Genomic DNA, 13,431 nt, shown 5'->3' with positions numbered 1-13,431 from the left:
GTTCCCAGACAAATCTTTGCACGTTAAGTAGGTAATCGGAGAGAAGGTTTCCTGTGATAATTTTAAACAGTGAGGATTTGGATCACAAGGTCTTCCTCTTCAGGCCCGTTTTGTTGCAAATACCAGAAAAGCTTTAGTTCCAACTGGATTGCTCCCTTTGATACTATGGGGTAGCTGAGATCTGCAAGTACAGCTAAAGGGTGGCACTGAGGGCAAGTCTTGTGAGGGTGACACAAGGTCTGCTGTGACAGTAAAATTTAAATCTTGCTTGTGTACAGACACAGATTCTTTGTGTGAGATTCACATACTAACAGAGGTATGCTTAGAATACCTGCAGTGATGGGAATATGTTCCCATTATCAATGCAGCTGAAGAAAAGGTAGCATTGCTGGGCAGGAGAGCTGAGAAGAATGTAAAAAAACTTCCTGGACAAGGTTTTGCATTTGATTTTTAATTGCGGTTCCCCAGGTAGGCCTAATGATTGGAAACAAAGACAGACCTAATTTAGTTTTTACTCCTTTTTAAAATCTGAAGTTTTCCTGGGAAGTTTGATGGAGTTACGTGGATCAGTTTGGCTTCTGTTTATAATCTAGCAGCTGTTGTGTGTTCTGTGTCTTGTATAGGTGCCCATGGAACTGTTTTTCTTAGAATCATGACAGTGTAATGTGATTTAAAAAAAAATCCAAACACATTATATTTCCCTTTCATCTAAATTTAATTTACCTGCCCCTGAATATCTCCTGTTTATAGTGAGTTTCATCATGTAGCATTCTCTTACCCAACTTTCTTCTTTCAAACATAACCAAACCTGGAGCCAAGCAAGACTGCTTGCTTAGTTATGCAATGTATGTTACATTTTTGGCTACTTTAATATATATTTAGTTTTGCCAGTAAAGCTGAAAAAAATGTAAGAGATATTTATGAAAAATTACAGGATTTTCCGAATAGGGGAATATGATTTAAAGGAGCACCAAAAGAACACTGGGAAGATACACTTTGTTATCTTCCAAATGAAAAACATGCATAATTTGGAAATGTCGTCTTTTTATCTAAAAAATGAAATACTTCAAGCCAGGAAAAAGATGAAAAGATGAAAGTCACTAAGATAGTTTACCTATTAGAATTTTAGATATTAAGTGATCAATATGTACCACTACTTATTGAAGAAAAGGAATGTTATTGGTTGATACAGTCAAGAAACTAGAACATCTGAAATAGGGTAATATATGGACTTCAGTGACAGGGTAGGGAAAAATCCATTTCTAGCTTTTAGAAAAAGGAAACAAACTTGGCACACATCATCATCCTAAATAAGATTTTACAAGAAAGACTGGAAACACCTATTACAACAGAAGGGGAAAATGCATGTGAAGATTTAAGGTGAAAAGAAACAGAAACCAGCAGGTAACATTTGAATAAAGCCTTCAAGCATTTATAAAGCTATCTGTCTTTTTCTGTATATATAATGCAAAGTGTTATGTATAATATATATACAGGCATGACCTGCCAAGAGGATTTTGGTTTCCCTGGAGACTATCAGTTCTGTGTTGCACAAGTTAGCTTGGGGAAAAAGAGCTATCCTGATAAATCCAAACCTTTCTTCCTGAGGTTATTGGATATGTCAGTGAATTCAGATCTTTGTGTTGAAGGCTGAATTTATAAAATGCAAACTTTTAAATGTTTTCTTTAATTTCCCATTATTTCTCCTGGCATGTGCTTACAACATGCAGCAATTTTGTGAATTGGGGGAAAAAAATATCCCTTTATTGTAATACTTTGATGGTAGTTCTAACTTGTTTGTCTGAGTTGTGCCAAGTCTTTGATTTCAATCACCATTTTCAGTGTACCATGAAAAATGCACATCAGATCATAGTGCATGTATTCAGCCACAGTTACTACACACAGTTGACTTTTCTCCTCCCTTTTCCTTAAATGTTTTGAAATCCTGTTGTCATTTTTCAGTTTGGAAACTAGGCTTCAATGAGATTTATAGTTAACTATCTCGTGAGTATGGAAAAAAACCAAACTAATATAATGCATGCAATCTACTTTGTTCATTTGTGCTTCATTAAAAATAAAAAAACTAATCTCAGGGTTGTTCTCAGTTGGTTTGGATGGAAGTATGTAGATTGATATATGAACCTGTCTGCTTTTTAAGTCGTTGAAGAGTTGGCACATGCAGTGCGCAATTTTATTGGTAACAGGGTATAGTTATTTGAAAAGCTTAGAAATGCTACAAATGCCATTTCAGAGATTTTTCTCATCTAGAAAGTATACCATAAAATGAATAAACTCTGCATAATTTGGAACTTACTAAAGTAGGCAATTTTTTCTACTCTTCTGAGGATATTATCTGTGCTTTTTACAGTTCCTTCACTGCAGTCCAAGTTTGCTTATTGTAAAATTTGCAGAGAATCCAGTGCTGCTACTTTGTTATATTCTGCAGCTCTGAAATCTGAAATGAAAAATTGCCAGAAACATGGAAAGAAAATCAAAGTGAAGCATAAAACGGAGAGAAGGAGAGGAAAGGGAAAAGGAGGGGATTATGCCAGAAAGAAAAGACATATATGTATTAAAAATATGAGAAGGGAGAGAATGAGAAGATTCTGTAGGCTGCAGATTGCTAGTGAAACTTGTGAGTATTGCTGCTAAGAAAAATGGTGAGCACCTTAGCTAGAGTGGTCAAAGCAAAAAATGCATCAGCCCTCCAAATTTTATGAAGTCACCAACTAAGATACCAGATCTCTTCAGGAAGTTTCACTTTTATTTTTCTGCTTGGGTAACTCCTCTTTCCTCCTCCTTTAAAGTATGTGATTACTGGCTCCTGGATGTGAGAGGACATAGCTTGCTGCACCACTGATGGAAGTGGTGGCAAGTCCTATTCCACTGCTTCCTAAGCCGTTCAAATGAACGGCATTCAGTGTTTGACTGTGGCAGCTGAAGTGTTGCCATCAGGGGATTAACTTGGTGTCTAAAGGCTTTAGGGCAGGGAACCAGTGCTTTTTGGGGGCTTGAAATAGATGTGAATTGACGTGCTGGCTCTTCCTGTAGTTCAGAATTAACTCATTCTGTCCTCTGGAATTCAATGTAATACTTGCCTTTTGGAGTTTATGCAGATAACAAGTCTGTATGAATAAAATATTGCAACTTTGAACACTTTCTTCTTTTGGTTAGACATAATTGGAGTTTTCTTGGATTTGTGAAATGTAAATTATCTGTCTTTGTTGTCTGTGTGTTTGGACTGCATCAATTTATGAAGTAGAATCAAGAAGGAGGAAGGGACAAATAAAAAATACCATTTCAAAGAGCTGCTCAAGTACAGAAGGGATAAGATTTGGTTCTTTTCTGTGCATAGTTTAAATGAGAAGTCCCTTTCCTTTTTCATCTTTTTTTTTTTTCATTTTGTTTTTTGCACAGCCATTAACTCGTCTTGCATCTAGTAGATGGTCTTAAATTTGCCCACTGTGTATAATTCTGCTCACAAGCTAATATATTAATTTAAAAAGTTCTTGTCAATTTATTTCGGTAACTAAACTTCTGTTTAGTGGTTTGTTTTTTGTTTTTTTTTTTTTCACTTCATGGAGGTGATAGCCTGGGTATTTCCTTTTCTCTGAAACACCAAAAATGAAACCATTTCATCTATAATCACATCATGTTTGTGCCAAATGTACTCGGTTCTTAAGATACTTATTTTATGCTTGCAAAATACAGAAATGAAACTTTGACTGGACAACAAAAAGGTAACTCAAAGATGCAATGACATTAGACAACACAATTGATGAGACAAAGTTGTCTAATCTTATTGCATCCCTGAGTTATCTTAGTACTTTCTCGATTTGACTAATGCACACATCTACTATTTCCTAAAGGAAAGAGAAGGATGTTGGTATATGTGTCTCTGTGTGTGTACATATACATAGGTGCACAAATATACATGTGTACATATATATACACATATCTATATACATCATTTCAAAGGGTATGCATGCAGTTTCACAGTCTTTCTGTGGTTTTTCCCCTCTCTGCTTTCTTAAGATACAGTACTTCTGAATATTTTTGAGTTCCATTATTACATTTTCACTAGAAGTAAAAGCAGGAGCTTGTGGAACAGTCATCCTTCATTTAAAGTTCTGATTGGTCTTGCATACTCATTCTTGCTTTGATGGGGCCATGTATTGTAGTCGCCTTGAAGATTGAAAGAAAAACCACTGAGGATATATTTAGCGTGACCAAAGAAGCAACATGATATGTTAACATCTAGTGCCTTGCCTTTGCCAAACAACCTGAACAGTAATGCACCTGGACTGTCTTGTCTTGAAATTAAGGAACCTCTGTATACACCTTAGAGAAGCTCAAGCCCTATTAGAAAGGAAAAGAGACTAGAGTACAGATTGTATAGTTGTTACGTGAAAAGCTTGAGCTTTTACTCATGAAATTTTAACATTAGTGTGTTTCAGGTAATTAAAGCAGTGTGATAGTTTCAGAAGCACTGTATGTTTTCTGCTAGGTTAGTTGTACTGCTTTAGCATGTGTTTGGTAGGTTTTAGTTCAGAAACAGTTTGGAATGCCTCACAAAACTCCCCAGAAATCTGTTTACTGATTTGGGTATTATTAGTGGGTTTGCCTTTATTTTCATTGAAAGTACTCAGATTCTCTGATAGGTTTTTGTTGTTGTTGACAAGAAACTATTTGTGTGTTGAATGAGGAAAGAATATTTATAGTTAAATGAGAGTAACATGACTGCATTGTTTTGCAAACAATTTGTGCTGTGTAGAAGAGTTTCCTAGTGTTTGTAACAAAGAATGATATTTTGCAATAGATGCCTTCGTTATTTCTTTTTTTTTTTAGATTGATACTGATAGGAAATAACCATGTTCTCTCAGGATCAGTCAAAAAGTGTTTTGATAATATTCAAGTAACAGTTTGCTTTCTGCTCTCCAGAGTAATGAATTGGCCTTACCATGCCTTCTTAGTTGGAAGGGATGATGATCTGGATTCCTTCAGCTGTTCCAAACCAACTGCTACATAAGTCAGTGAAAAGTGCCTTGAAAACTTTCTGATTTATAATACAGAGAGGGGATCTTTCTCAGTCTGTGCCGCATTGTTAAATGAAAGCAAACACTTTGCAATAAATTTGTACCCTGCACCTTCCTCCAGGTGAATTCTGATGTTTACCTGTCTCCCTGCAAGGACCTGTGTTACTGTTCAGCCCTCAGAGCCTGCACAGGTAAACCCAAGTACTTTGGCAAAGTGAAGAGAGACCTGACAGGATGGTCCGTGTTGGTTTGTGTATCCCAATTGTTGGGAGTGTGTGCCTTCTGTCATTGCAATGAGATATCACAGTAATAAGGGAATGGCAAAATTTCAAGGAGTGGAAATTCACAGAACCACTGAAAAAAATGTGCTTCTTTAACCACTTTGATCGTGTAAAACATTAATACCTTTTATTTAAACTTCTGAACATCATCCAAATTAAAAACTTCACTGCATTTGACATGTTCCTACAGAATGTAGGTGGAACTGCATCTTCTGACAGTTTCTAGTTACATTTTTTGCAAAGACAATGCTTTGCTCTACTAGAACTTAGTCTGCTGTAGATTCGATTAAATTTGCTGGAAAGGAGTTAATATTAAATTAGAAACAACAATTCTCATACTAAATAGAGGAAGTGTGCTTGCTTTGGTATTCTATAAAATGATCAGGGCTGTTATGAACAACCATAAACCTCTTCGGGAAGTGCCCTGTGTGGAAACTTGGGAAATTTTGTGGACTTGGGCCAGATTTTTGTGTCCACTCACACATGTGCTTGGTGATACAGTCTTTTCCCACATTATTGTCTCCATTCGTTGTTGCTGTTTAGTTTCCTGCCAGAAAACAGGCAATTACAACCACCTTGTCGGGATAAGTAAGGCACAACAGAGTTAACTAATGCCATTTTCCATGAGGTGGTCACTGAAGGCAGGAGCTAAATAGCCAGATCCGTTATAAAGCCTTTCAGGACGTCAACGGATGGTGTTGGGGTAGTGACTTTATTACCATATGACCATAATTTTGCTTGTACCTTGTTTTCATCTTACATGCTCGTTGCTAGATCTGTTAAGGACTGTGGATGCTAACACCTGACCTCTATCCAGATTCTTTCAGGTGGTCTCCTACATGCTTTGCAGAGTGTTGGAGGGAGATCTGGGTGCTTTGGAAGGGCAGCAGCAAAAAAATCGTGCTGGGTAGGGAGCTGCGTGGAAGTAGTGAGTGGGAGCGACAAAGTGTGTAGCGTGTGTCTGAATGTTTGCTCCTTGCTAGCTCACAGGCACAGCCCTGCCCAGTGGAGACAATTTGAGGCTGCAGCGGGGAGAGGGAGAGCTGCGCTGTGATTGCCCTTGTTGTTCTTCCATCACCCTCATCCCTCTGCTGAGGGCTGCATGAGCCTTGAGCTATCCTGGAGAGGAGATGTGAGGACATTGTCCTTTCCGTGAGGCACCTGGAACAGCTGTAGCTTTGCAGAAGGGGCTTGCAAGGTTGGTGGTGTTGGAAGCAAAAGGTATGGTGAGGACCGTGAGTGACTCTGTAGCTGGCTGGCTCTGGGTGCCTCAAACGGGAATGGCTCACAGGAATGACCGCGGGTTTGGGAATGGCCTCATCCTGCGCTTTGAAAAAGAAAATAGTTATAACTGTATTTCTTGAAGGGCCTGAGCCTGCTGATGTCTGTTAGGCCTGATCAAATGACATTGTGGGATCAAGTGCACCCTCAGCAAGTTTGCAGATGACACCAAGCTGAGCAGTGTAGTTGATGCCCTAGGGGAGATGATGCCATCCAGAGGGACCTGGACAAGCTCAAGAAGTGGGCCCGTGTGAACCTCATGAGGTTCAACAAGGCCAAGCGCAAGGTCCTGCACCTGGGTTGGAGCAGCCCCCAGTATCAACACAGGCTGGGGGATGAAGGGGTTGAGAGCAGCCCTGCCGAGAAGCACTTACTTGGGGGTACTGGTGGATGAAAAACTGGACATGAGCCAACAATGTGCACTTGCAGCCCAGAAAGCCAGCTGTATCTTGATCTGCATCAAAAGAAAAGAAGCGTGGCCAGCAGCCCAAGGGAGCTGGTTCTATCCCTCTGCTCTGGTGAGATCCCACCTGGAGTTCAGCGTCCAGCTCTGGAGCCCTCAGCACAGGAAAGACATGGACCTGTTGGAGCTGGTCCAGAGGAGGGTCACGAAAATGATCAGAGGGATGGAGCACCCCTCCTGTGAGGAAAGGCTGAGAGAGATGGGATTGTTGAACCTAGAGAAGAGAAGGCTCTGGGGAGACCTTATTGTGGCCTTTCAGTACTTAAAGGGGGCTTATGAGAAAGATGGGTACGAACTTTTTAGTAGGGCATGTTGCAATAGAAATCTACCTTCTTTCCGTTTGATATAAGGAATAGTTTTGGTTTGTGTGGTGGTTTGGGTTTGGGTTTTTTTTTCCAATGAGGTTGATGAAACACTGAAACAGGTTGCCCAGAGATGTAGTAGATGCCCCATCCCTGGAAAAATTCAAGGTCAGGTTGGATTCTGGGGCTCAGAGCAACCTGATCTAGTTGAAAATGTCCCTGCTCACTGCAGGGGGTTGGACTAGATGACCTTTAAAGGTCCTTTCTGACCCAAACTGTTCTGTGGTTCTATGAAATCGGAGTATTGTGCTTACAGCTACCAGGTAACTGAGCTGCTGCATCACTTAATAGCGTGGGTCGTTAAGTTTGCCAGTCTTCCTTTCTTTGTTTAGGACCCTATTTCTTTGTTTAGGACCACATTTGGGGCATGTATTGGTGTAAAGTGCTTTCTTCTGTACCCAGTATAGACAGAGAGTGCATACACACCAATTCAATCTTTGATTGTTTTAATATAAAGGAAAAAAGCTTATTAATGTTTCATAATAAAATGAGGAACATTTTTTTTGAAAATGCAGATGAACACGAAAAGTTTAAAAGGGAACTAGTTGAAAGGAGTCCACTATTTTTGTGGAACATTTTCATGTGTAATGTGAATCATCATTAAGGTAAACAACTGTAACTGGAATAAAAGCATAAAAGCTTAATCAGGAAACTGTTAAAAAAATGAAGACCAAAAAATCCCAACACTTAATTTGTGTTGTAAGAGTAAACAAGTAAGCACTTAACACAGGATAATAGGAATTTAGAGTAGAAATATGTGCTTGTCCTTTTAAATAAAGTATTAAGGATAAGCACTGAGAAACTAAAACATATCTGGCCCTGAATTTGACCATTTCATAAAGAAAAATCAAATAAATGCCATTTTGGCATTTAGTATTTTATTTTTCCTGCAGCATAGCTATCATTCAAGTAGAAAGAAATTAAAAACCAATGAAGTTTGTTTTAGCTTTGTCATAAACATAACTAGCCAGAAAGGAAAATTGCTGCTTATGAAACAGAATATAGTTAAAAGCATCTGATTCTGTTGAGTCTATATATTTTTTTTATATATATGTACTGTATATATGTGTGTGTAGATATATATATGAAAGATTTACTGTAGTTGATTTTCATTATTAAGCATGGGCTAACAGGTGAATCCATGCTTTATTTTATAAAGCATAATATGCTTTTCTTTTTTGAAAGTGTTGGGTGATCACATCTCAAAGGTACCCAAATCTATTGTTTCAATATAGAAAAAGTAGCCTAGTTGTTGGGGACAGTTGCTGTAACTGTCTTTTCTGTTAATATTTGATTGGGATGTATCTACCTCTTCAGCATGGACCATAGCGCAATTGTCAAAAGTCATACGAGATGCTTGTTTGAAGCTGGTCGGTGGCTGTTTGACCTCTGTGATAGCAGCCCTGGATGACCCACTGGGAGGGAAAGCGGAGCTCCTTAACACAGGAGAACCAGTTCTCTCCAATACCTGTCTCCCCAACCATATTTCTCAGCCTGCTCTCAGTCCCTCAGGATCCCTGTGGCAGACTGCACCACCTTCCTCCATTTCCCATAAATTGCTTTTTGGAGCTGCAGAGATGTCCTCTTTCAAATATACATGACTCAAATTGTAGATTTTTATGTCAACTCAATCCTTTTATTGATTTTTCTGTGGCAAGGTGGGGACGGTGTGAGTGTTTGGATGGGTTCTTACATTAGCAGCAAAGAATGTGCAAGTCCCCAGACCCAGGAAAGTCACCTTACAGTGTGTAACACACAGTTTCTTTTGTTTTAAAGGGATCTCTAAGCTGTAGTTTTCTGTATGTATCCAAGGCTTGCTGTCAGTGTTTTCAGCTTCAATTATCGGTCGGGCAACAAGCTTAATTTGCCTAGTAATCAGTTGAAAAAGCAGTCAACACTTATATTTCCTCTTTCAGCCTTAGCGAAATCGAAAACCACAGCATCTGTAATTTACAAGTTTCTTACACACTAGTCTAGATGTAGACAGAACGAACAAAGGAATCTTCTGAGGTCAGGCTGTGAAGTGCAACAATAAATAAGGAAACGTGAAGCAGAATATAAAACTTGGAGCTAGCTGCATTTCAGAAGCAATCTGGAGGCTGCTAAAAGAATTCAGATTTATCTTTTGGCAAAAGAGAGGCTTATAGTAACTTCTGGAGTTATACAAGGTTTTATTTGGTTTTTCATTTGCTCTTTTACGCAAGTCTGTGTTGTACACAATTTTGGTTTTCCTTGTTCTTTCGAAAGTGGCATGATTAGAATTCTCTTTAACAACTAAAACAAAAGATGTAATGGATTTTATTGGAAGTTTTCAGGTTTTCTGAAAATGTTAGCATTTTTCTGAAGTAAAATAATGAAAGACTAGATCAGCAACTGGTTCCATAAATTCGGTGTTTTCAAGTAGATTGAACCTAAAGTAAGCCACTTAGAGGAATCAGCTGAAGAAATAATTGAAATCTGACTGTTTAAGTTTGAAGACTGTTGGAGGATGAATGTGACTTTCCAGGCAAGTGTGACATCCTTTTCCAACCTACTTTAGAAGAGACCTGTATGATTTTTAGCCTAACTTAATGCCTAGAAAGATACTGGAACAAATAATTTATCAAATATTCAGAGGATGCTGAATAGCACAGATTTCTGGGGAGGAATATGCATCACACAAACCAGTCTGTCTGTGGGAGAGCAACGAGAACGCACAGCACAGGTCTGCAGACCCAGGAAACTCATGTAGACTTTGTGGGCCTTGATTGTGTAAGAGGAACTTCCTTGTCTTTTTGAAGGATCTCTAGTCCAAGGCAAAATTAGCAGTAATTCAGCATCACACTGCAAAGACGTATTAACTGTAAGGCTTAAAATGGTTTGGTCCAGAGCCTGTTAAAATTCACTGCTTTCATTTAACTATTCCAGCAATAGACTGCTGACTATGTTTATTGAGGTTTGCTGACCTGAGAAGTGCTGTTTGCACTGTGGACGTCAGAATCACCTTTGAAAACTGAAAGAAAAATCTCTAAAAATCACTAAGAGTAGGGACATTTGGCCAGTGCTAGTTGTGGGGAAAAGAATTTCCTTCCCCCCCCAAATGATGCAAACTGACATGGGATGTATAATAAGCATGAAAGACCTTTTCCATTCTACAAAGCCGTGATGAGGCTTGTACTGGATCACTGTGGTGACTCTTAGATACCTGAAGAAGGATGTGGACCAGTTGAAGGGAAGCAGGAGAGAACCATCAAAAATTATTTAGAAATCTAGAAAACACAAGGGAACAGGAAACATTGAAAGGACTGAGTTTATACAATCTAAAGAAGGTAAGATAAAGGTGTGACAGGTATCAGGAATTGTAAAATGCTGGTGCAAGAAAGAAATACTCTAGTGAGGAAGCAGCACTCTTGAATTTCAGACAGGCAAATTTGGGCCAGGTGCTAGGAAAAAGTTTTGAATAGTAAGACCAGAGAAGTACTGAAACATGACTTATGGGGGCTTGTGAATCTCTATTACTAAAGGTTTTTTAAAAATAGATGAGAAAAATTGTGAGAAATAGCTAAACTAGAGCTGATCTGGCCTCCCTAGGTAATAAGATGGACTTGCTGGATGATCCCTCCTGTCTCTGTTACCTTTCTTTTTCAATCATCAAATGTACATCCCAAGGCTCCAATTCCATGTGTTTTCACACTTTTCCCTCAAGTTTAGCTTTCAGGAGGAAGCAGTTGCTCTCCCATGTTAACAACTAGACTTTCTACTAGTTTTACAGAGGCATGCTCAGAAGAATCCAGATACTAGACACATATGCAAGGCAAGCACCAGTTGTCATAGATGGTTGTTAAAAAGTGGAGCATCATTACCAAAATTAACATTGCTGATTTGTGTTTAGCCATTCCATTGTATTCACTTAAATGCCTCATTTAGAAATCTGTTCTGGCTTTTATATTCTTTTAATTAATTAAATTATTTGCAGCATAGTCTGAAATTTTTGGAGTCTCTGAGCCACGGGAGAGAAAAAGTAGTTCTAATGTATGGGTTTCCCCGTTTTGATCCCCAGTAGGGTCCAGTGAATAACAGTCAGTTTTATTATTCATTATGCATTATTCATCATGCCATCTCTTTTTATGACTCTGAAGTGATTTGTATGCTGTTGTAGAAGGTAGAGCCCTATTGTCTGTCAATGTACATGTTGCTTGGATTTCTCATTTTATTTGCAGAAATAATAAAAATTCTGCATCTTGTAGTTCTTGGTCAAAAAGTTCCATTATCCTCTTCTGGAACATGGTCTTATATGAAGATAAAGCATACCAAGCACATCTAGTCTATTATTATTTAAATCATTCCTCTCTATTATTGGTTTTGAATATTTATTAGTTTTTTGACAACCTCTTTCATTATTCATAAAGGGTAGCCACACAGTTTGATGAAAAAAGCAGTACAATGAAACCTTATTTTGCATAGCTGGCTTCTTTCATAGAAAATGTTCTCCAGTGCTTTCTCTCTTTTTTTTTTTTTTTTTTTTTTTTTTTACGAAAGACCTGCAAGGTGCTGGGAACCTCTGTCATGTTTCTTGCAACGTTTCCATCCTATTGGTTTCAGTGGGAGAGGAAACCACCCGGAACCTCACCACCCTATGTGCTCTAGCATGGTTAGGGATGAAATAACAAATACCCTCCAGGAGAAATTGAAATGAAACGGCAAAGGTCAGGAAAGAAAGATCTCTTTTCCTGTAAGATATGGAAAACATATGAAGAATTACTGATGTAGAGAGAAAGAGAATGGAAGGTTGTTTTAGGTGATTTATGGGGCTTTCTTTCGAAGCCCACAAGACTCCAAGGAAATAAGGACAATTGCCGTACTGACCGCAGTACCTGAATCTCAAGGATCTGACTGGAGTCAGCATCGAATGCTTCACAGGAAGGCATAAAACCCCCCAGTAAGCAGACTGGGGAAGGACTATGTTCATGTACAAGGTCTCGTCCTCATCTCTAATACGTGTAGGTTTGCTTAAACCCTGAGTTATAAAGTTTAGTGTCTTATTCTGAAACAAAGTACTCTTTAGACATCTTGGTAGGTATTTAATCTCAACAGCATTTTGTGTCAGCGATCTCTTAGTCTGATAGTACAGCTTTCATGTAGATGGAATATTTTGTTTATTGCTTTTGAATTTGACATGTTCTACCTTCGTTGACTCTCCCCTTTTTCTTGTTTTATATTTTTGACTCATGGCTTGCTGTCCTCAACTGGCATTACTATGACAACTACTAAAAATTAGAATATCTTTTGACCAACTGCCTTGTTTTTATTAAATCCTCCACTTCGTCTCTGCCAGACTACATAGTGAATTTGGCATTTTAATGTATCTGACTTCTTGTTTAATTGCAGCAGTCTCTTGTGTGAGACAAGTCCTTCGCCAAGACAGCCTGCTTAAAATCTGAAATATAAAATGGGCTTCAGGAAGGGTCAATTTCTGTGTTAATATTGTAGATCAGTGTGAAGCTTGCTTGATTCTGAAGAGCCTGAGCTTAAAAAACCGTGATAGTCCAGTGTAGGATTATTGACCAATTTCTTTTTTGTTTCCAGCTGAGCTGCCAGGATCATCTGCAATCAAGCTCTCCTCTTTGCGTGATCTTCCAGCTCAGCTGCAAGAATTGTACCAGCAGGGCTTTGTCTTGGCTGCTGTCCACCCTTTCGTGCAACCAACTGATGAAAAAGAGAAAACTCCCCAGGAACAAATCTTCAGGGCTGTGCTTATCAAGAAAACAGAAAGGTAAAGCACTTCCAATGAACTGGGATAAAAATAGACAATGTGATTTCCTGCTGAGTTTTGACCTACATCAGGAAATTACAGCAGAGTTTACTGTGCAAGACTTGATTTTTTTTTTTTTTTTTTCTTTTTTTCTTTGGGCTTGAATAAGCTTAACATGTTCTTCATCTTTACAATTCATCTGCAGTTTGGCAGATGACTCGGAGAATAAAAAGCTGAAATGTGGTCCATATTTTGGGATGCATTGTCGTGAGAGGGA

General features: G+C 38.6%; 1 protein-coding gene across 2 annotated transcripts in view; it reads left to right on the top strand.

Moving 5' to 3' along the window:
• Nucleotides 1-13,431, top strand: part of RFTN1 (raftlin, lipid raft linker 1) — a 100,443-nt gene that overhangs the window by 27,562 nt on the left and 59,450 nt on the right. For both annotated transcript variants that reach the window (XM_056336396.1, XM_056336394.1), the window contains exon 3: nt 12,989-13,175. In XM_056336396.1, the coding sequence (XP_056192371.1) occupies nt 12,989-13,175 (187 nt within the window). The remainder of the gene's footprint in view (nt 1-12,988; nt 13,176-13,431) is intronic.

The sequence above is a fragment of the Falco biarmicus genome, chromosome 4 (assembly GCF_023638135.1).
Source record: "Falco biarmicus isolate bFalBia1 chromosome 4, bFalBia1.pri, whole genome shotgun sequence".
NCBI classification, from domain to species: domain Eukaryota; kingdom Metazoa; phylum Chordata; class Aves; order Falconiformes; family Falconidae; genus Falco; species Falco biarmicus.
This window is presented reverse-complemented; position numbering and strand designations above follow the sequence as displayed.